Below are 20,909 nucleotides of genomic sequence, written 5' to 3'. Positions count from 1 at the left end.
ACGCAGCACACTGAGTTTGCTCCCAGTTCTGTAGTTCTTGTTGGTGGAGACTGAGTTATCCTGTGTGCCTTGCAGAAGCTTGGGGGGCACTGTTGTATCTGGATAAAGCAAGCTGCTATTTAGCACAGGTGGAATTGTAATAGGCCAAACTTGCTTGCTGAAAGTGTGCCAGTCTGAGAGAACATGTGAAGGAACAATGTGTGTGGGAAACAACCGATGTTTCAATTGGGAGCACCCAGGCTGTGTGGGGGAGGGTATGCGAGAATCGTGGACAGGCAGGAGTGGACCTGACCTACCAGGGAAAGGCCTTTGGACTTCACTCAACAGGCCACTCTGAGACTCTGAAGAGTGTTAGTGTTGAGGAAAGGGTAGGCAATAAGGAAGAGGCATTCATAGGTATAAACTTTAAGAGATCTAGACATGGGACAAAGGATGAAACTTGCTGATGTCATAGGATATGAATAAGGGAGGCAATATGTGCAAGAATTGTTTTTTTCTGTCTTTTACTTGTTTAAGATAGGCACAATTTGAATATTTCTATAGATTCAGAAGGGAACCTTGATATTCAAATAATAGAAGGCTGCATGTGGACAAGGTCTTAGAAAAATACAAGGTATGGGCTAAGAAAGATGTATCTTAGCTTTGGCAGGACAGCATGAAGCATTTCTCAGAGACAGAAACAAAGTGGAAGAAAACATTGTGGGAATAGGGGTTGCTTTGCTCTGGTTAGAAAAGGATGTATGTGTGTGTGTGTTCCCTTATGTGTCAGAGTGGGGGCAGAGAAAACACATGATAGGGTAGAATCCCAAATTGAGAACTGACTGGGTATCAATGATGAGAAGAAAATGAGAAAAGATTCTATGAAGGCAAGAAATTGTTTAAATGGAGACCTAGAACTAGAGGGAGGAAAGGAAGTTGTAGAGTCAACTTCTCAAAGAATTAGGGTGCATTGGTGGATCTTGAGTGCAGTAGTAAAAAGGCAGCTACTGATTAAGTCCGTTTTGTACTGTACCTCCTTTTGAAAACTTTCACCTATATTTGCTTTTGTGAAATTTTTATATTTATATCTTTTAGAAAACATAGACAAGATCATACTGTAGTCATTACTGTGCAGTGTGTTACTTTCAAGTATGTGTATGGTATTCATTTTTTTATAAATTCCTTTTTTATGAATTCATTTTTTTATGATTCTTTAACTTATTTCCAGTGTTTTGTTCTGCTATTGGTAATAATACTACTAGTGAGTCAACCACTAAACCAGTTCTGGGAATATAAAAACTAATAAGATGTGGCCTTGCCCTCAAGGAGCTTGTTAATATTTGCTGAACAAACATTTTTCCTGTGGACAGTCAGAACATTGACTGGTACGTTAGCATTTGATTGTGGGTGATGGTAGTGACGATGATGATGATTTTGAAAAGGTAAGAATTTTCAGAGCCAGAATGTTGACAAGATTTTTTAAATAGTTAGTAGCAGCTAAGAAAATGATTTCGTTTAATACCTCCTAACATATCAATTGCTGTCTTTTTAAATAATCGACTGAATATCTTTTGTGTATGAGGTTGCAATTTATAACAGTGATGGATAAATCATAGTCTGTGTGTGTGTATGAAAAGAAGAGAAGTGAAAAGCAAAGGAGAAAAGGAAAGATATAAGCATCTGAATGCAGAGTTCCAAAGAATAGCAAGGAGAGATGAGAAAGCCTTCCTCAGCGATCAGTACAAAGACTAGAGATCTCTTCAAGAAAATTAGAGATAACAAGGGAACATTTCATGTAAACATGGGCTCGATAAAGGACAGAAACTGTATGGACCTAACAGAAGCAGAAGATATTAAGAAGAGGTGGCAAGAATACACAGAAGAACTGTACAAAAAAGATCTTCATGACCCAGATAATCATGATGGTCTGATCACTCACCTAGAGCCAGACATCCTGGAATGTGAAGTCAAGTGGGCCTTAGAAAGCATCACTACGAACAAAGCTAGTGGAGGTGATGGAATTCCAGTGGAGCTATTTCAAATCCTGAAAGATGATGCTGTGAAAGTGCTGCACTCAATATGCCAGCAAATTTGGAAAACTCAGCAATGGCTACAGGACTGGAAAAGATCAGTTTTCATTCCAATCCCAAAGAAAGGCGATGCCCAAGAATGCTCAAACTACCGCACAGTTGCACTCATCTCACATGCTAGTAAAGTAATGCTCAAAATTCTCCAAGCCAGGTTCAGCAATATGTGAACCGTGAACTTCCAGATGTTCAAGCTGGTTTGAGAAAAGACAGAGGAACCAGAGATCAAATTGCCAACATCTGCTGGATCATGGAAAAAGCAAGAAAGTTCCAGAAAAAACATCTATTTCTGCTTTATTGACTATGCCAAAGCCTTTGACTGTGTGGATCACAATAAACTGTGGAAAATTCTTCAAGAGATGGGAATAACAGACCACCTGACCTGCCTCTTGAGAAATCTTTATGCAGGTCAGGAAGCAACAGTTAGAACTGGACATGGAACAACAGACTGGTTCCAAACAGGAAAAGGAGTACGTCAAGGCGGTATATTGTCACCCTGCTTATTTAACTTCTATGCAGAGTACATCATGAGAAACACTGGGCTGGAAGAAGCACAAGCTGGAATCAAGATTGCCAGGAGAAATATCAATCACCTCAGATATGCAGATGACACCACCCTTATGGCAGAAAGTGAAGAGGAACTAAAAAGCCTCTTGATGAAAATGAAAGACGATAGTGAAATTGTTGGCTTAAAGCTCAACATTCAGAAAACAAAGATCATGGCATCTGGTCCCATCACTTCATGGGAAATAGATGGGGAAACAGTGGAAGCAGTGTCAGACTTTATTTTTTGGGGCTCCACAATCACTGCAGATAATGATTGCAGCCATGAAATTAAAAGACAGTTACTCCTTGGAAGGAAAGTTATGACCAACTTAGATAGCATATTCAAAAGCAGAGACATGACTTTGCCAACAAAGTCTGTCTAGTCAAGGCTATGGTTTTTCCAGTGGTCATGTATGGATGTGAGAGTTGGACTGTGAAGAAAGCTGAGCACTGAAGAATTGATGCCTTTGAACTGTGGTGTTGGAGAAGACTCTTGAGAGTCCCTTGGACTGCTAGGAGATCCAACGAGTCCATTCTAAGGAGATCAGTCCTGGGTGTTCATTGGAAGGACTGATGCTAAAGCTGAAACTCCAATACTTTGGCCACCTCATGTGAAGAGTTGACTCATTGGAAAAGACTCTGATGCTGGGAGGGATTGGGGGCAGGAGGAGAACGGGACGACAGAGGATGAGATGGCTGGATGGCATCACCTACTCAATGGACATGAGTTTGGGTAAATTCCGGGAGTTGGTGATGGACAGGGAGGCCTGGCATGCTGCGATTCATGGGGTCACAGAGTCGGACATGACTGAACTGAACTGATGCTTAGTCAGTCGCTAGTGTCTGGCTCTGACACCTCATGGACTGTAGCTCTCTTGGCTTCTCTGTCCATGGGATTCTCCAGACAAGAATACTGGTGGGTTGCTGTTTCCTTCTCCGGGGATCTTTCTGACCCAGGAATTGAACCTGCGTCTCTTGCGTCAGCAAGCATATTTTTTACCACAGTGCCACCTAGGAAGCCCAAATCCATAGTTTATATTTCCTTTATTATGCTGGTAGCCCTCTGAAGGTAGCATTTGTAATTAAAATGTATAGAGATGCTGAAGTTAATCTATATTTATTCTTTTACAACAATTTCTGATCATATCAGTAGCCCTCTGAAGTGTGAAATGATTGTGGGCATTTGGTTAATGAATTGTGCATTGTTGCTGTTCATTCATGGAATTTGCTCTTTTATTATATTTGATGCTTCACTTAACAACAAATTTTGCTTTCTCTGCATTTGATATGTTTTTACCAAATTATTCCTGATTGTATCCATTAATCTTTAGTCACATTTGACAAAAATAAATTACTGTGATCTTTTAAAGTTACCAGTAATAATTAGATTTTTCAGGACATCAAAGTTTTGGGGGAACTGCTAGATGTTATAGGGCTTGTATAAAAATGTTTGCACAAGCTTTTTGAGGAAATACTGTGCGCAAATGTGATTTTGTTAATGAATAAACAAAGACCATAGAAGGAAGAGAAAAAGTCTTGAGGTTTTCATTATGAACATTTATTTGCATTGTTACCATCTGCATTTTCTTGGGAATCAATTTTCATTTGTTCCATTTGTAATATTATTTGATAAACATAATATGCACAATTCTCCTCACGTTCTTGGGCAGGTCTCTAGGATCGATAGAAATTGCTTCTCTGTTTAACACCTCCGTGGCCAGTCCCTGAGCAAGAGCACAACCTAGAAGCATGGGGATACAGGCTACTGAAATGATGAGAATCTGATATAGTCACCCCCTCAGGGGGCTTCAAGCTGTTTCTCTTTCAGCTCTTTTTGTTATTTTATGTGACTACCTGCATATATCAGGGATCAACTAGTCCTGTTCTGGTTTAACATCTTGTTTGTAAACTTAACTTTTATGACTTCAATTCAAATTCCAAAGAATATTGCCTCTTGCTAGACTGTAGTTCTCCTGTTTAAAAATGTATATATACATCTAGCCTATGAATGGTGTCTGGCTAATAATTCCTGAATTCTCACTGCAGCCCCTTGAAGTCAAAGATAGTTTGGGATAGCGAGTAAGGATGAAGGCTATGAGAGTAGAACCAAGTGGGATCAGTCAGCTTCATCATTTACTAGCTCCATGAACTTCAGTTAAGTGTCTTAACCTTGTGGAGAGCCTTAAGGTTCTCAGACATAATGGAGGATAACAACACTCTTCTGCATAAATAAAGATTTGTGAAAAGCATGAACTATGAGCATTGAATTAAAGAAAGATGCAGAATAGGGAGAGCCATGGAAAATAGCGCATTCTGGGAATTACAAACCTGCACCCCTCACCCTCTTCCACCACCGCCCTATTTTAGGGCAGTAGAATTGCAACAGATGAAAGTTTTCTATTTCCTGGACATTGCTAATTAGACTGTGTTGCAATTGCTACTAATCTGTAAATTTGATGTAATTCAGTGATTACATTAGAGTGACTGTCTTTGTCAGGAGTGGGGTGGGGTGGATTAGAGAAACTGTGCCAGAGGTATTTGGAAAAATTAGACTTTGAGATTTGCTAGATTAATTTTGAAGAAGAATAATGATAAAGGAGATAGCGGTCTGTCAATATTAAAGTGTAGAGCCTGGTAGGCTACAGTCCATGGGGTCGCAAAGAGTTGGACACGACTGAGCGACTTCACTTCACTAAAGCTACTTTAAATAAAATAGTTTGCAAAAGAAACAAGAGAGACCAGTGGAACAAAAGTAAGAGGCTAGAAGTAGATCTGAATACATAAAATTTAGGATATGATAAAGGCAGCATTTATAATTATTGGTTATTTAATAAGTGTTGTTGAAGTGTCCACTTTCCCAAATTTATGCTTATATTTACATATATATTTATGTATATTTACATTCTATTTATCATGCCCTCTGTGAACCAAGGATTTAACAGTAAAACACCACAAACCTATTAGAAGAAATTTTTTAAAAATGGAGTAAGAAAGAATGTTTTTAAGCATGACATCAGTGAAACCATTTTCTTTTGGAAAATCCTGTTTAAACTTGATTTCATAAAAGTTAAAATTTATCTGTGTAAACTTAATATATATATGTTATATTAAATGTAATATATGATATTAATATAAATGTAATTTATATATTATATTAAATGTAAATATATTTAATAATAATATAATGTAATATTTTTACACTTCCCTGGTGGCTCAGATGGTAAAGAATCTGCCTGCAATGCAGGAGATCTGGGTTCAGTCTCTGGGTTGGAAAGATCCCCTGGAGGAGGGCATGGCAACCCATTCCAGTATTCTTTCCTGGAGAATCCCATGGACAGAGTAGCCCGGCAGGCTACACTCCATGGAGCTGCAAAGAGTCAGACATGACTGAGTGACTAAGCATAGCAATATATTATATATACAATAAATATAATAAGCACCCATGAAACTGGAAAAATACCATAACAGAGAGAATTTGTTTCATATTATTTTTAGCTTTTCTATATCCTTTTGTTTTAGTATGTCTAGGATAAAATACAAATAGCAGGATTTTTCTTTATTTTTTTAGTGTTTGATAGAATCTATGTTTCAGTAGGTATGTTTGGTCCATCTCCATTGATTTGGATGTCTTGTGTGTTTAGATTGTGTTTTTTACCTTACAGCTTTTTTTTGTTTTGTTTTACTTTTCTCCATTTCCTTCTTTCCTTCTCCATTTTAAATCAGCTTTGCATCACTCTCTGTTTCCATACATTAAACTCTACAGATAAAGTTACTGCCCACTTCAAGTCCCCCCAGAGATTTTTCTCAGAACCAAATCAAGGCTTCTGCCCTGTTATGATCTCGGACATCCTGCAGACCAACTCCCAGACAGCTGGTGGTGCCCTGGCCCAGGTCTCCCCTCCAGGCTGGGTCCCTCTTCCTGCCTCCTGGGCATGTCACAGTAAATGGTCCACAGTACCAGGCAGTGGTCAGCAGCCCCTTCTTCAGTCCTGGCATTCCAGCACTGGTCTGCCTTCTTCCCCTCTCCCTACCTCTTGCCTTTCAGGGACTGAAATCTTGGTTACTTTTGTCAGTTTCTAGACCCAAATTCCACCAAGACAGAGGCTTGGATCTAACCACTCAGCTCTGAGTTTCACTACATCTGTGGTTCATGAGGTGTTTATTTTTGAGGCAACCATGACTTAAATATGTGTGTGGTGTGTGTGTACATACGTATATGTATATATACACATACATTGAAAAATATATATATATGTAAAATTTGCTCTGTGTTTAGAGAAAAGTGTAAAGCTAAACTTACAGTGCCATATTGATCAAAATTTTACTTATAGCAGTATTTATTAGCAAAATAAGTGTAGTTTGGTTTAATAAATTGGGGCCATTCAGTTATCCAGAGAGGTTTATAAGTATTTACAGGGAAAATGGCTAAAATGTGTTATAAATTGAAAAACAAGTTGTGAAAAATGAATTTGTTAATTGTATTTGTTCTTGAAGCAAAAAAGTACACAGGTTTACAAGCATAGGAAGATTTTGGAGAATATATGGCATGTTTTTAATAGTTAAAATTAGTTATGTCTGAATTTTGTAAATAGGAAACCAGCAGTGTGTTATTCTCTCTTTTCATGATTTTATATTGTTTGGATAGTCCTTCTCTCTTTGAACATTGGCTGGTTTTATGATAAAATAGTAAAAAGAGAAAGCAACATCAGCAACTTCCTTATTCCCCTGAAATTGTATTGCTGTTGTTGTTGAGTTGCTAAGTCACGTCTTGTCTCTTTGTGACCCCGTGGACTGCAGCATGCCAAGCTCCTCTGTCCTCCACTATCTCCCAGTTTGCTCAAATCATGTCCATTGAGTCAGTGATACTATCTAACCATTTATGTATAACTATAATTAATGTTATAGCTTAATACATTTTTGTGCCTCCATAATCGTGTGTGTGTGTGTGTGTGTGTGTGTGTGTGTGTGTGTGTGTGTAAGGAGCACAAAGTATGTTAATGACATGTTCTAACTTAACAAATATTTTCATTAATGGTGTATCTGTTTCTAATATAAAAATAGAAATAGGTATAATAACCAATCCAATGTTATATAGCTCTGTATAATGTTAGCATTTACTGTTAGAAAACACTAGGCTTAAAGCATAGAATCCTGATCATGAGGAGTAACAAGCCAGGATTGCTTTACAGCTTTACAGAAGTGTTATTTTTTAGAGAAATTTATCCTTCATATAAAATATGCAGCCTTTGGGTTGGTCACTTTTCTTACTAATTTCCATGGCTTTCTGAAATCCAAAAGTAAGTGCCCAAAGCTCTTCTAAAGAAAGATAAACTTCCCTTTCCTTAAATGACATCATTTTTCCTTCATGGGGCATGTGGCTTTAACAGCTATGTTTATGGTACTAATGTACAGAGTGTCTGTACTTTTTGATTTGTGTGTTATTACCTGGGTGCCTCTGATAGTTATTTCATAGCTATTACTCTGCCCTTTTTATATAAAAATAGTTAAATAATGCCATATCTGAAAACTTACTATAATGAAATAAAGATGCAGAGAGTTTAAATGAAAATATAATCTTGCAGTACTGTGATATTGAAGGTAGGAAATAACACAAATGTTCAGAAAGAGGGAACTGAATAAATAAATCATTGTAAATATTTAATGTATTACTATTCACACATTAGAAATGAAAGTATAGAAAAATATGTATTGACATGGAGAGATGTTTACAATAAACAATGTTACATGAAAAAAAGGAATGTATTATACAATCCTGTTTTGATAAAAATGTGCATATGTGATTATATACATGCACAGAAAATGTGAACATTTAAACACCCAAATGTCAACTGTGGTTATCTCTGAATGGTGTGATTACAGGAGAGTTTTATTTTGTTCTCTTTACTTCTCTGCATTTATTATATTGAGCATGTTTGCATGTATAATAAGATAATCAGTAAAAGGTATTAAAATATACTTCTGTTCTGTTTCATGTTGTGAAAGTTAAATGTCGTACCGTTCTTCCCCTTAGATGGTAATTATCCCTCTAAATTCATCCAACTGTCTTGATCCATGAATTGGTTTAGTTGGAGGTGCCTAGTAGCTAGACATTCTCACTCAGAGTAGAAAAGGCAAATCTGTAATGAGCTGTGTTTAATTCATATCCCTGGCCGTACCTCGAAGATACAATTTTAACTTCAGAGATGGGCAAAGATGACTGAAAGGTAGATTTCAAGTTCACTTTTTTCTACTGCTGTAACTAAGCTTATTATTCCGCATAAGAGTTTCAGAGTAATCTCACTCCCAATGTTAGTACTTTACCACTACCATGAAATTCACATGAATACCTACTTAGAGCAATCAATTATGAAAACAAAAAACTGAATAATCATACCACTCCCAAATGTTCAGGTTCATCTCAGCAGTGATAGACTGTATTGGTTTCCATTAAAAGCAACTTCTGGAAAGAGACCAAAAACTATTTCTCATAAAATCTTGAACCAGTTTAGCTAATTATTGTAAATGTACAGAGGCCAGCCCTTCACTGCTGCTCATTCTTTCCACTCGGAGAAAAGATCTTCCCTGGTGCTTTAGATCCACAGCCAGGTACAGTTACTGGAAGCCTGGGTGCATTATTTTTGACCTTCTTCAAGTTTTATTACTTTACCTAAGATCCAGAATGTTAGCACTGAATGTCGCTTATAAGTAGTGTTCATTCTCTCTGAGACGATAAAACATCACTCTCTCGTCACTTTCTTGCTTTACACTGGGGGAAAAAAAAACTAGTTAAATTTTTTATTTCAGATTGGTAGGGAAAAAATGTTTGAATTTTTTGAGAGGTGAAACAAAAGGAACACCTTAGGTAATGGAACCATGCAAGATCATTATAACGCTTTACAAGATTTCATTGTCTTTGCTGCCATCAGCTAATCAAAGGAAGAAGCAGTTCTAACTACTAATAATGTCTTGATTTTGCATTACTTTCCTCCTTCCTCATTGCATCCTTCTCTTGCAACAAAAACGGGAAATCCAGAACATTTAGCATAAAAGCAGTTGAAAATGTTGAAATGTTTTCTTAGAGTCTCTTTTTTCCCCTTGTTTTTGAGGTTCTGAAAACTTTTGGTAATACTTTCAGGTTACATGGTGCTTTAATATTTATCAATTTGGCTGTAACTTCATAGATATTAAATTTTTTGTTTTTTGTTGTTTGGAGTATTTTGGGTTTTTTGCTCTGGAAGGAGCAGTATCATTTCTCTTCAGAGATTCCGGTAGGTAGTTTGATGATATGCCACTGGAAATAATGGAATAAGATAAAAACAGCCTATTTTGACAGAGAAGCCCGTTTTAACTTTTGTTGGTATTCACTAGGGTTTCTCACATAAGTACATGTGAGCAACTTTTCTAAATGTCCAATTCTTGCAAAAGCAGTTTTGAGGCTTTTAAGTGTTAGCTGTCACTTAAAATATCCTGAAATATCCTCCTGAGATGGCTTGCTGATTTCTAGAGTAGTTCCCTGCCTCACACTGTGTCAGTTTGGGAAAGAAAAAAAAATTCATCCTGATAACACAGCCCATAAAATTCTCTCTTCACATTACTCTCCAGTTACCATCTTCTGCCTTGTGAGGCAGACTCTATATCGCCCCACTCCTGCTGTGTGGTCCCTTAGATGGTCCCCTGCACTCCAGCCCCTCAGTGAGAAGCAGACCCTACATAAATTGGGCTGTTTCAGTCATCCGCATTCTTTTGCTTAAGCTGATCTCTGCTGATGATAATTCCCTTCCACCTCCTTCCACCCATTTGAACACGTCCTCCCCTCTAGACTCAGTCTTTCTCCAAGATCCCTCCCCTGACACAATTAAAAAAAAAAAAATCCACCTTGGCTGTAGTTATTGTTCACACAAGGAATTGTTGTGGTGACCCAAGGATGAAAGAGCACTAGCTTTTGCCAAAAGCAGGGAGAGGACTCGGAATCTCCTTACACGCAGTCCTTCGTGGGCCTCAGTCAGAATCCGGATACGAGGAACTCAGGCCACTCACGCCACATGTGTCTTTCTGTTGCCTCCTGTCCCCCTCTGTCTCTCTCCATCAGATTTCCTAGACAACCCATGCTTGACCTTTCATAGCCACACGATCTCTAGGAAAGGATTCTGAGGTTCCCTTTGGTCCCAGTCTTTCTTTTATATTCAAAAGCCTGAAGGATCAAAAACTCTCCTAACAGTCTAAAGAATCCCTTTCTAACTATGTTTATCTCTCAGGTGGGGAGGGAACCAAGCTTCTCCAATTCCTACATCCTACAGAATTCCCTTCTAAGTACTCTAACTTCTCGGAGTGGGGAAGGACCAAGCTTCCCCAACTCCTGCAAATTCCCTTAACCCTTCAGATTCTTCTGATGGGACAAAGACCTCACTTTCCACCAAAGGGAAAATCCAAGATTTTTATCAATTGATCTGCCCCTGATATCAGAGTCAATTTGAGCGCTATTTGGTCTGTATTTTAGCTATAAAACTATGACTAAGGAAAGGAAAAATGACTTTTTGACACAGGATGGCCATGATACTCTTTAGACTCTGGAGAAAACTGGTTAAAGTGAAATTTTTTTCTTGGAAACTGCAAAACCAGTTCTTTTTGCATATGCAATTAAAAACAACTAGCTTGTTAAAAGGCCTGCCTGGGGAAAAGCTCGGAGAAGGCGATAGCACCCCACTCCAATATTCTTGCCTGGAAAATCCCATGGACAGAGGAGCCTGGTAGGCTGCAGTCCATGGGGTCTCGAAGAGTCGGATACGACTGAGCGACTTCACTTTCACGCATTGGAGAAGGAAATGGCAACCCACTCTAGCGTTCTTGCCTAGAGAATCCCAGGGATGGGGGGGCCTGGTGGGCTGCCGTCTATGGGGTCCCACAGAGTCAGACACGACTGAAGTGACTTAGCAGCAGCAGCAGGGAAAAGCTTGAAGTTAACCCTCTTCATGTCCTTGTTGCCTGAGACCTCAGCCTTGGATAAATTCAGTTCAGTTCAGTTCAGTGGCTCAGTCATGTCCGACTCTGCGACCCCATGGCACCGGGTTTCCTGGTCCATCACCAACTCCTGGAGCCCACTCAAACTCCATCCATCGGTGATGCCATCCAACCATCTCATCCTCTGTGGGCAAATTAGAATTTCAAAAAAAAAACAAAACAAAACAACGGTGGGGGATCACAGAGACATTTTAAATCTCAAGCGGAAAACTATGAGATCTCTGTCTGTCTATCTGGATTTATGTATGTCTCAGTGTGTGTCTTTTGTGTTGTTGTTGTTGTTTTTTAATAATATTGCTGAAGTTGTAAATGAGTTCTAATTTAATTGGCCTAAAGAAAAGTAAGTGCTTAGAAATCAGACAATTCTAAATACAAGAGAATTAACCTAAAAGAATTTCAGATTCACATGAACTGGGAAATATTCAATATTAAATATCTAGTATTAATGTTTGGTTGCTAATCTAATAGAGACATGTCTAAGAGTCATTAAGCATAGTATTTTCATTGTACCTAGGTTTATTACAAGTTAAATATTGTTATATTATTGTATCTGTTACAAGTTTGTCAGCAAGGAAAGTACCTCTAGTGAAGAGACTTCAAAAGAATATATAAATGAGATATGAGCTTTTAGATAAACTCTATTAAGAGTAATTATACTTTAGAAATTTCTATCTGAAACAGTCTCTCTAGATTTTGGTAACCTAAATTTCTGGATGTGCTAAACTAAGTGACAGAAGTTTATTGAATAGCTAGGTCATTTTCAAATATAATAAGATTCTGAAACATTAATTATTGAACACTAACTTCCTCTTGCAGAGAAACTAGAGATTTAAAACTATTAATGAATAATGTTTGATGCCATCCTGAGATGTTCTCTAGAATTTTTTTTTTTTTTTAGAAATTATCACTGGTATTTATGCTCACCAATCAATAGAATGCTAATATAAAGGTCAGTTCTTGGTTGCTTAAGGAAAGTAGGATGTGTGTTTTCAGTAAAGAGAGTATGAGAAATGAAATTACATTTTATGAGGGGAAAAGGAAGTAGGTCTGACTTACACGTGGCTGTTTCAGGATGGAAGAACAAAGTAATGGGTACTGAGAGTGATAAGAAGGTTTTATAGAAAGTGGACCCCAAAGGAAGAGTTTTGTGCATAAATACAAGTTTTCTTGAGATGCTGAACTGCCTTCAATAATGGATATCAAGTTTCTTTACCTCTGAAGTGATCTGTTCTGTGTTTACCTTTGAAATCTTTTGTTAACTTTAACTAAGTGAATATATTGTTTCACTGTGATCTATATGATCCTATCTGAGTGTTATAAACCTTTTTGATATTTATTGAAAACACTTCCTAAATCATTTGACTTCTAACTAACTTTGGGATACTTCACAGGGCCCCTGAAACATCCCAAAGAGAGATATTAAACTACCTGAGTTCATTTGACATGTTAAATTACATGGAAAGTATTGTTGGAGGAGTGCTATATCTTCTCAGGTTATATTGTATGGTTGATGTTACTAATACAGATACCCTAGAAATTATGTGAAATTCATGAAAATCTGATATGTTCTGGTAAAATGTTGTCAGTTATAATTCTAGTTATCATATTAAAGTGTTCAATATCACAGCTATGACCAGCCTACCTTGCTAATTGCAATTTAATCAGATTTTAAACATGCCTTCTATGGTTTCACTCTGATGCCTTTGCAAGAATACTGCTACTTCAAGATTTATGGAAAAGACTTCTAAGATTAAACAATAAACAAATTTTTTTAATCTGGCAAACTGGTAACAGACTGGAATTTAGTCTACTGTCTATCTTAAGAGAACAAAGTTTTCTTAGAATGCAGCTTTTGATAACACATAATGAATTTCATTGCTTTTAAGTGATTTATATTTCTTTTTAAAATCTTTCGTTACTTTGATAAAGTAAATAAACATTATTTAAGATTATGGTACATGTAGACAAAGCTCATTTTGCTTCTACAAAAAAATAAGCTTTTGTGGTTAGACTTTTGCTATCCTGATGTCCTTAAAACCTGGCAGTCAGTATCAGTTCAGTTCAGTCACTCAGTGGTGTTCGACTCTTTGCGACCGCATGAACTGCAGCACTCCAGGCCTCCCTGTCCATCACCAACTCCCAGAATTCACTCAGACTCAACGTCTATTGAGTCAGTGATGCCATCCAACCATTTCATCCTCTGTTGTCCCCTTTTCCTCCCCGCTTCAATCTTTCCCAGCATGAGGGTCTTTTCAGATGAGTCAGTTCTTTGCATCAGGTGGCCAAAGTATTGGAGTTTCAGCTTCAACATCAGTCCTTCCAATGAACACCCAGGACTGCTCTCCTTCAGGATGGACTGGTTGGATCTCCTTGCAGCCCAAGGGACTCTCAAGAGTCTTCTCCAACACCACAGTTCAAAAGTATCAATTCTTCAGTGCTCAGCTTTCTTTATAGTCCAACTCTCACATCCATACATCACCACTGGAAAAACCATAGCCTCGACTGGATGGACCTTTGTTGACTAAGTAATGTCTCTGTTTTTTAATATGCTGTCTAGGTTGGTCATAGCTTTCCTTCCAAGGAGAAAGCATCTTTTAATTTCTTGGCTGCAATCACCATCTGCAGTGGTTTTGGAGCCCCAAAAAATAAAGTCTGACACTATTTCCACATCTATTTGCCATGAAGTGATGGGACTGGATGCCATGATCTTCATTTTCTGAATGTTGAGCTTTAAGCCAACTTTTTCACTCTCCTCTTTCACTTTCATCAGGAGGCTCTTTAGTTCCTCTTCACTTTCTGCCATAAGGGTGGTGTCATCTGCATATCTGAGGTGATTGATATTTCTCCTGGCAATCTTGATTCCAGCTTGTGCTTCTTCCAGCCCAGAGTTTCTCATGATGTACTCTGCATAAAAGTTAAATAAGCGGGGTGACAATATACCACCTTGACGTACTCCTTTTCCTATTTGGAACCAGCCTGTTGTTCCATGTCCAGTTCTAAATGTTGCTTCCTGAGCTGCATATAGGTTTCTCAAGAGGCAGGTCAGGTGGTCTGGTATTCCCATCTCTTTAAGAATTTTCCACAGTTTATTATCCACACTGTCAAAGTAGTTTACTCCTAGATCAGGGAATTAAAAATGGGTGAACAGAAGCTGTTAAATCAGAGTCAGGGCTATGGGAGACCCAAGACATCCCTTGGCTTTTCCCTGACAAACTTCATTTTTTGATGGGCTGAAGCCTTCCCTGACTACAGGGTTAATGTGAAAAAATTATGTGTCACTGAATATTAAGTTTTGTTAATTGTTAAACTAAGTTTCTAGTTTTGTTAATGAGGGTCTAGTGTTTATTAACACTTACTTCTGAGATAGTTCCTTGTTGTTATGGTATATTGCTGAAAGATAGAACTAAGTTATTAAAAAGGACACTCTAAGTTTGTTTCCAAAGTTTATCTCAGTAAGCAATCTTCAGATAAAGATCAGATGCTCCATGATGTACAACCAGGAGATTGACACCTGGCTATAATCATTTAACTATGTCAGATGACCTGGGGTATACTGGGCCTGCACCTAAGGAAAGTTCTTGACTTAAATTCTTGCTTGTGACGTTACTCATAACTGCTAGCTATATTATTTTCTATGTCGCTCGTTTCAGAAGATTGTTTCTTACGTTGCTAATTGTGTGACTGAGCCTGTGATAAAATGCTGATATGCAGTTCCATATGAGATCGGTGATTGTAATAATGTAGCTCTAGATATGGGAAGAAGCAACAAGAGGGAATATTTTCCTGGACCAAGAGGCTAGTAAGACAGGTATGGTCCAGAGACTTTTGCTGCTCGCAAGGCCTGTTCCAATAACAGCACACTGAGTGGAATCTTCCCTGGACCTGGGAATGAGCCTGCCCAGCACTGCAGATTACAATGGCCATGAAATCCTCCCAAAACATGGTCAAATATGTGGCTGTGAAGGGACCCTGCTGACTGGAAGTTGGCACTTGGCAGCTGCCTCTACAAAGATTACATCATGACCACTACAAGCTGCTGACCTTCAATACCCCCTGAAAGGAGTTTAGGGTGGAGATCAGAAATAAGGCACTCTGTGCTCTGGAATAAAACCAGAAGAACTGGCCTTCAGATAGTCAGATGTTTTCAGGTAAAGATTTTATGAGCCCAAATCCTTGTACCTTCTCGTACCCAGAGAAACACTAATGTCACGACCCACTGTCTGGGCCTGGTTCTCCTGGCTAGCCCCTGAGCAGCTTTCTACTTCTGTTCATCTTTGGGCCACGTACCTTTAACTTTCTTGTTAAGTTTGTTTCTTCTAGAATACAACAAATCCCCAAGTGGTACTATAACAAGAATATTCCCTGACCAACACCCAGACAATGCTGAAACAAGTCCCCCTTATCATTCCATGGCCTCTCATCTCTGCATAAATGCACCTGGACAGAGACCAGGCCAAGGGAACCCAGAGCCCCACAACGCCCCTGTACAGCCTGAAGAAGTCAGAGAGCTTACTGCCCCCTTTCCTCTGAGGCTGGGTTCCCAAATGCCTGAGAAGGGAAATAAGTTAGACATGAGCAGGGTATCAAAAGGGGCCAAAGAATTGGCCCTAAACATAAAGAGAGGGAGGAACGTGGTGACCCAAGGACAAAAGAGCAGATAAAACCAAGGAGGGTCTTGGAATGCAGGAATAGAAAAACCAGACCCATATCGTCCTTCCCTCCCCCATGTGGTAACTATTAATGGGACAGTGTAACCTGTCTCCCCTCCTACTCCATAGGGAGAAGGTATTTATTTGCCCTGCTCTTCCCCTACCCAGTATTCGTGCCTCATCCAATCAGCAAATGACCCACAAGACCGCCATCTCACTCCTTGTACCCTGGGTGTAAAAGTGGACTAAGGACCCTTGTTCCACGTTGCTTCTCCCTTGAGCTGGCCCACTGTTAGAACAGCATCTCCCACTGTAGTAAACTTTATTTACCTCTCATTCTGTCTCATGTCTGGAAATTCTTTTCCAACCCATGCCCGGACCACAACAATTGTGTCATCCATAAAGAAAGTGAAAGTGTTAGTCACTCAGTTGTGTCCAACTCTTTGGAGCCTCATGGACTGTAGCCCGCCAGGCTCCTCTGTCTCCATGAAATTCTCCAGGCAAGAATACTGGAGTGGGCAGCCATTCCCTTCTCCAGACCATCTTCCTAACCCAGGAATCAAACCCAGGTCTCCTGCATTGCAGGCAGATTCTTTACCATCTGAACCACCAGGGAAGCCCCATCCATAAAATACCCCCCAAATTTTGTGACCTCAAACAAGAATATTTTTTTCCCACACAGTGTCGGCGAGTCAGGAATCTGCCTGGGCCCTCTGACTCTCAGTCTCTCACAAGCTGACAAGCTGCAGTGCTTTCTAGCAATTGACATGGATATTGACATGATTCAGAGCGGTACAAGTTATTGGACTGAGGCCTCAATTCCTTGTGACCTGTTGACTGGGGGATCCATGGGTTCCTTAACTCAGAACAAGACAGCTTGCTTCATCTGAGAGGAGGTCACAGTCTCTCATAATCTAACCACAGAAGTGGCCAGCCATCATCGAGGCTGTAGTCTGTTGATTAGAATAAGATGCCAGGCCCAGTCCACACTCCAGGGGAGGGGGTTACATACTAGGAAGGGAGGCTGAGTGGGGACTAAGCATCTTCTCCCACAGCCTGTGGGTACCTTTGGGTAGGTGGGAGCCAGGGGCTGGATGGAAGACTGCTTCTCTTCTCTCAGTCTGATGTCCCTGCCTCTCATGGTGTGGGCATCTTAATGCCACGACTGCTTCTAAGACTGGAAGAGAGGTGTGTTTTAAATAATCTGGCTCTTAAATGCCGTTTGAAAGTCAACTCCCTCATCTGATCTTCAACTGAAGAAAAAATGGTATATTTTAGTGCTGGAAGAAGAAGTCTGTGTTGGATTTACTAAGTAAAGTTGATAGAACTCATCAACACAGTGCATTCTTAAAGAGATTGCAAATGTAATCGCCACTAAGCAATTTGGGGTTTATATTCTGAGTTTAATTTTTGACCGCCTTTAAGATAAGAGTCCACTGCATTTTCAAATGAAACACCCATGAAACTTTGCTTCATTTTGTTCACTTGCCTCTCTTTTGGTTGGGAGCTGCTAAACAGCTTGGTCCATGTCTATTTCATTTCTAGCACCAGGACTTTCGCTGGCACTTAGGCTCTCAAAAATATTTACTAACATGAAATATTTTTATGTGTTTAATACGTCCTGTACCAAATTAACTAAATATTGCTAGCATTTTCATAGTTGAGAACTCTACATATCTTTTTCTGGCATAAATGCTTAAAAAGAGTGACCTGGATCTATGATACCTGTAATTTCTGTGTTATTTTGCTAGTTCATTAGAGCATTAACAGTTTTGCCCTTGAATCAAAGTTCTCTACTTTTCTCTCCACAGTTTCCAAATATTTTGTCCTTTTGAGTCAAGGGAATTGCCCTGATTTTATGATGACATTTGGGTACGATATTTAAACTGTTAAAAAGTTATAAAAACGACCCTTTGGTATTAAATGTAATAAATGGCTCTGAATTGAATGCATGCACAGGTTCTCTTATATGAGCTTTGTGAGCCCAAACTGCTCCAGTTACATATTCTCATTGTAATTGGACCCTATGACATTCTCTCATCCCCTAAGAGTATGCCAAGCCATGAAAATTCCTCCTGGCTTCTTGTTGATGTATACTTTGGGTCTTTTGAAGTTTTGGATTTCATTTGTAACTAGCGTATGGGACTCATAGTACTGTTGGTCCTCCCAATCCTGAAGAGGCAGAGGTGTGTCTGCAAGAAAACAAAACAAAATTTATTTCATTCCTAAGAGATTTATTGCAACTTTCAAAGAGAAAGGAGGGTGGAATGACTTGTCCTTATTCAGCCTCACCTTTCCCCAAAATATTGTCTTTACTCATGGATACTCTGTACTGGGTTAATTTGTCCTGGCATGTATTTTTCTTTGTAATTCTACAGTATTGTGCTTGCATGTCTTCAGTTAGACTGTAAACTCAACATCAGAGGTTATCCTCTTTTTCTTCTGTTTTGATGTCTTTGATCTCTTTTCCTGTTTTATACCCACTCTCACACCACTCTGGCAAGAGGAACGTGCCTGTGGACGGCTAGTCTAGATTCATGGTTGATGCGTTAGAGTTGGGGCTTTCCGGGTGGCACTGGTGGTAAAGAGTCTGCCTGGCAATGCAGGAAGTGCCAGAGATGCGGGTTTGGTCCCTGGGTCAGGAAGATCCCCTAGAGGAGAGCAATGACAATCCATTCCAGGATTCTTGCCTGGAGAACCCCATGGACAGAGGAACCTGGTGGACTACAGTCCATAGGGTCACAAAAAGTCAGACATGACTGAAGCAACTTAACACACGTCCATGAGAGTTGACTGAAGTTGAGAGGCTGGCACATGTCTGGGCTCTTGTAGTGAGGAGTTAAATGTCAGTTCCAGAAGGCATCGTAACAATACTGAGTTAACTCTACATGGATAAAGATGGGTGCCAGTCTTCCCTTCAACCCTCGAAACCCACCAGAGTATATTACTGCCATGAAATTGCACTGTAATATTTTCTAGTTGTGATTCATTCACAGTTTAATATGCTTCTAGTTCTGGTTTGACTTTTCCCCCAGGAAGAGACTAAAATCTCTTCATTATAATATAGACAGTGTACTGCACTTTGAATACAAATTTATCCATGTTCAGAGTAATTTTTCTTGTGATTGTCTCTACCCTGGAGAAGTGCCTTTAATGAATTACATACAAATTGTGTAATTTAAGAAGTTAATTTGGTTTTCTGGTTACACAGGACTAAAAACAGCCCTTGTAGAAAGAGATGATTTCTCATCGGGGACCAGCAGCAGAAGCACTAAATTGATCCATGGTGGTGTGAGATATCTTCAGAAGGCTATCATGAAGTTGGATATTGAGCAGGTAATTGTGTATGCTGGTTGTTAAACAAAAATTGTTACTATGCTTTTTTTCTACCCAATTAAATCAGTTTTTTTTGTTGTTTTTTTTTTAATGGCCTTTAACATTTCTTCCTATTGGAACTACCTAGTTAGTATATTCTGCTGGAGTGTCTTTCAGGAGAGGTGTGTCAGTTTTTTTTGTTGTTGTTGTTGTTTTTTCCTGTAGCAACACATTCATGAATAACCAGGGTCCTTTTCTACACAGACATGTCAAAGTAGCAGATTTACAAAATCACTTTTGGATGTGTTACCTTTTAACAGTTGTGATTGTTTTTTGTTTTGTTTTTCTGACCAGTGGCCACCAAATTGCTACTTCCCAGGCAGGTTCAGGGGAGCTCTGTTGTAATACATGAGGAGTATTAAATTGATCTTAACTGCAAATGCAGTCACACTGCATATTGTCACTGACATATTCTGAAGGAAAAGATGATCTGAGTCATGCTTTTTTTTTTTTATGTCACACTTTGTTGTGTCCAGTCTGCCACCATTTGAAAACTGCCAAGGCAGTGTGGAAGATGACATTTCCCAGAGGGGGTAAAAAAAAAATCAGCTGAACTCCCTATCTGCTTTTCGTCCATGAAAAACACAGCAGCACTAACTTGACATTGTCAGTTTTGACTCTGTCCCCTTTCCTTACATGTCTGTTTAGGACCTTGATGGACGTAAAGAAAAGAGCATAGGGTTTAGAATCAGATGCTTGTGATGTGCTATAACTTATGTATTCAATTTCTATGAGCCTCAGTTTTCTCATTTGTAAAAATTAGTATTATGATAGTAATGCTAGGTCTTCAGAGAGGGATAATGATAACTAAAGACAAAAGCTTTTTCATGATCATTTGTAAAATACCATGCAACTCCTAAGTACTATGTCTGCTTGGGCTAGTGGAGGCAAGAAGAAACGTTTAACATGAATTTGAACAATCTGTTATCTCTTACATGAGAAAATATTATGGGGGACAGAAAGGGACAATACAGACAATGCAAGATAAATTGTTACAATAATCTTGTAACTCAAGTCAGGAAAATATCTTACACCTGGGAACTCTGACAGCATGTTTTTCTCCTATGCAAATACAGTTAAGATTTCTAAAGAATCTTTCAGTTTGACAGCATGATGTATTATTAGAAATTTGATTAGGAGGGAGCCATCCTCACTCAGAGGTAGAGAGGTTTCTGTGTATCAATCAGTTGGCAGGGTGTCTATTTGCCATTTGAAAATATTATGATCTGTTACTGCCAAACTAATTTTCTCTGTT

At 38.9% G+C, this 20,909-nt stretch overlaps 1 protein-coding gene across 2 annotated transcripts in view; it reads left to right on the top strand.

Annotated features, from left to right (window-relative positions):
- Positions 1 to 20,909, top strand: part of GPD2 (glycerol-3-phosphate dehydrogenase 2) — a 147,514-nt gene that overhangs the window by 60,342 nt on the left and 66,263 nt on the right. For both annotated transcript variants that reach the window (XM_052661940.1, XM_052661932.1), the window contains exon 4: positions 19,491 to 19,615. In XM_052661940.1, coding sequence (XP_052517900.1) covers positions 19,491 to 19,615 — 125 coding nt within the window. The remainder of the gene's footprint in view (positions 1 to 19,490; positions 19,616 to 20,909) is intronic.

The sequence above is a fragment of the Budorcas taxicolor genome, chromosome 2 (genome assembly GCF_023091745.1).
Source record: "Budorcas taxicolor isolate Tak-1 chromosome 2, Takin1.1, whole genome shotgun sequence".
Classification (NCBI taxonomy): Eukaryota; Metazoa; Chordata; class Mammalia; order Artiodactyla; family Bovidae; genus Budorcas; species Budorcas taxicolor.
The sequence above is the reverse complement of the archived record's forward strand: the minus strand, read 5'-3'. Positions and strand labels throughout refer to the sequence as shown.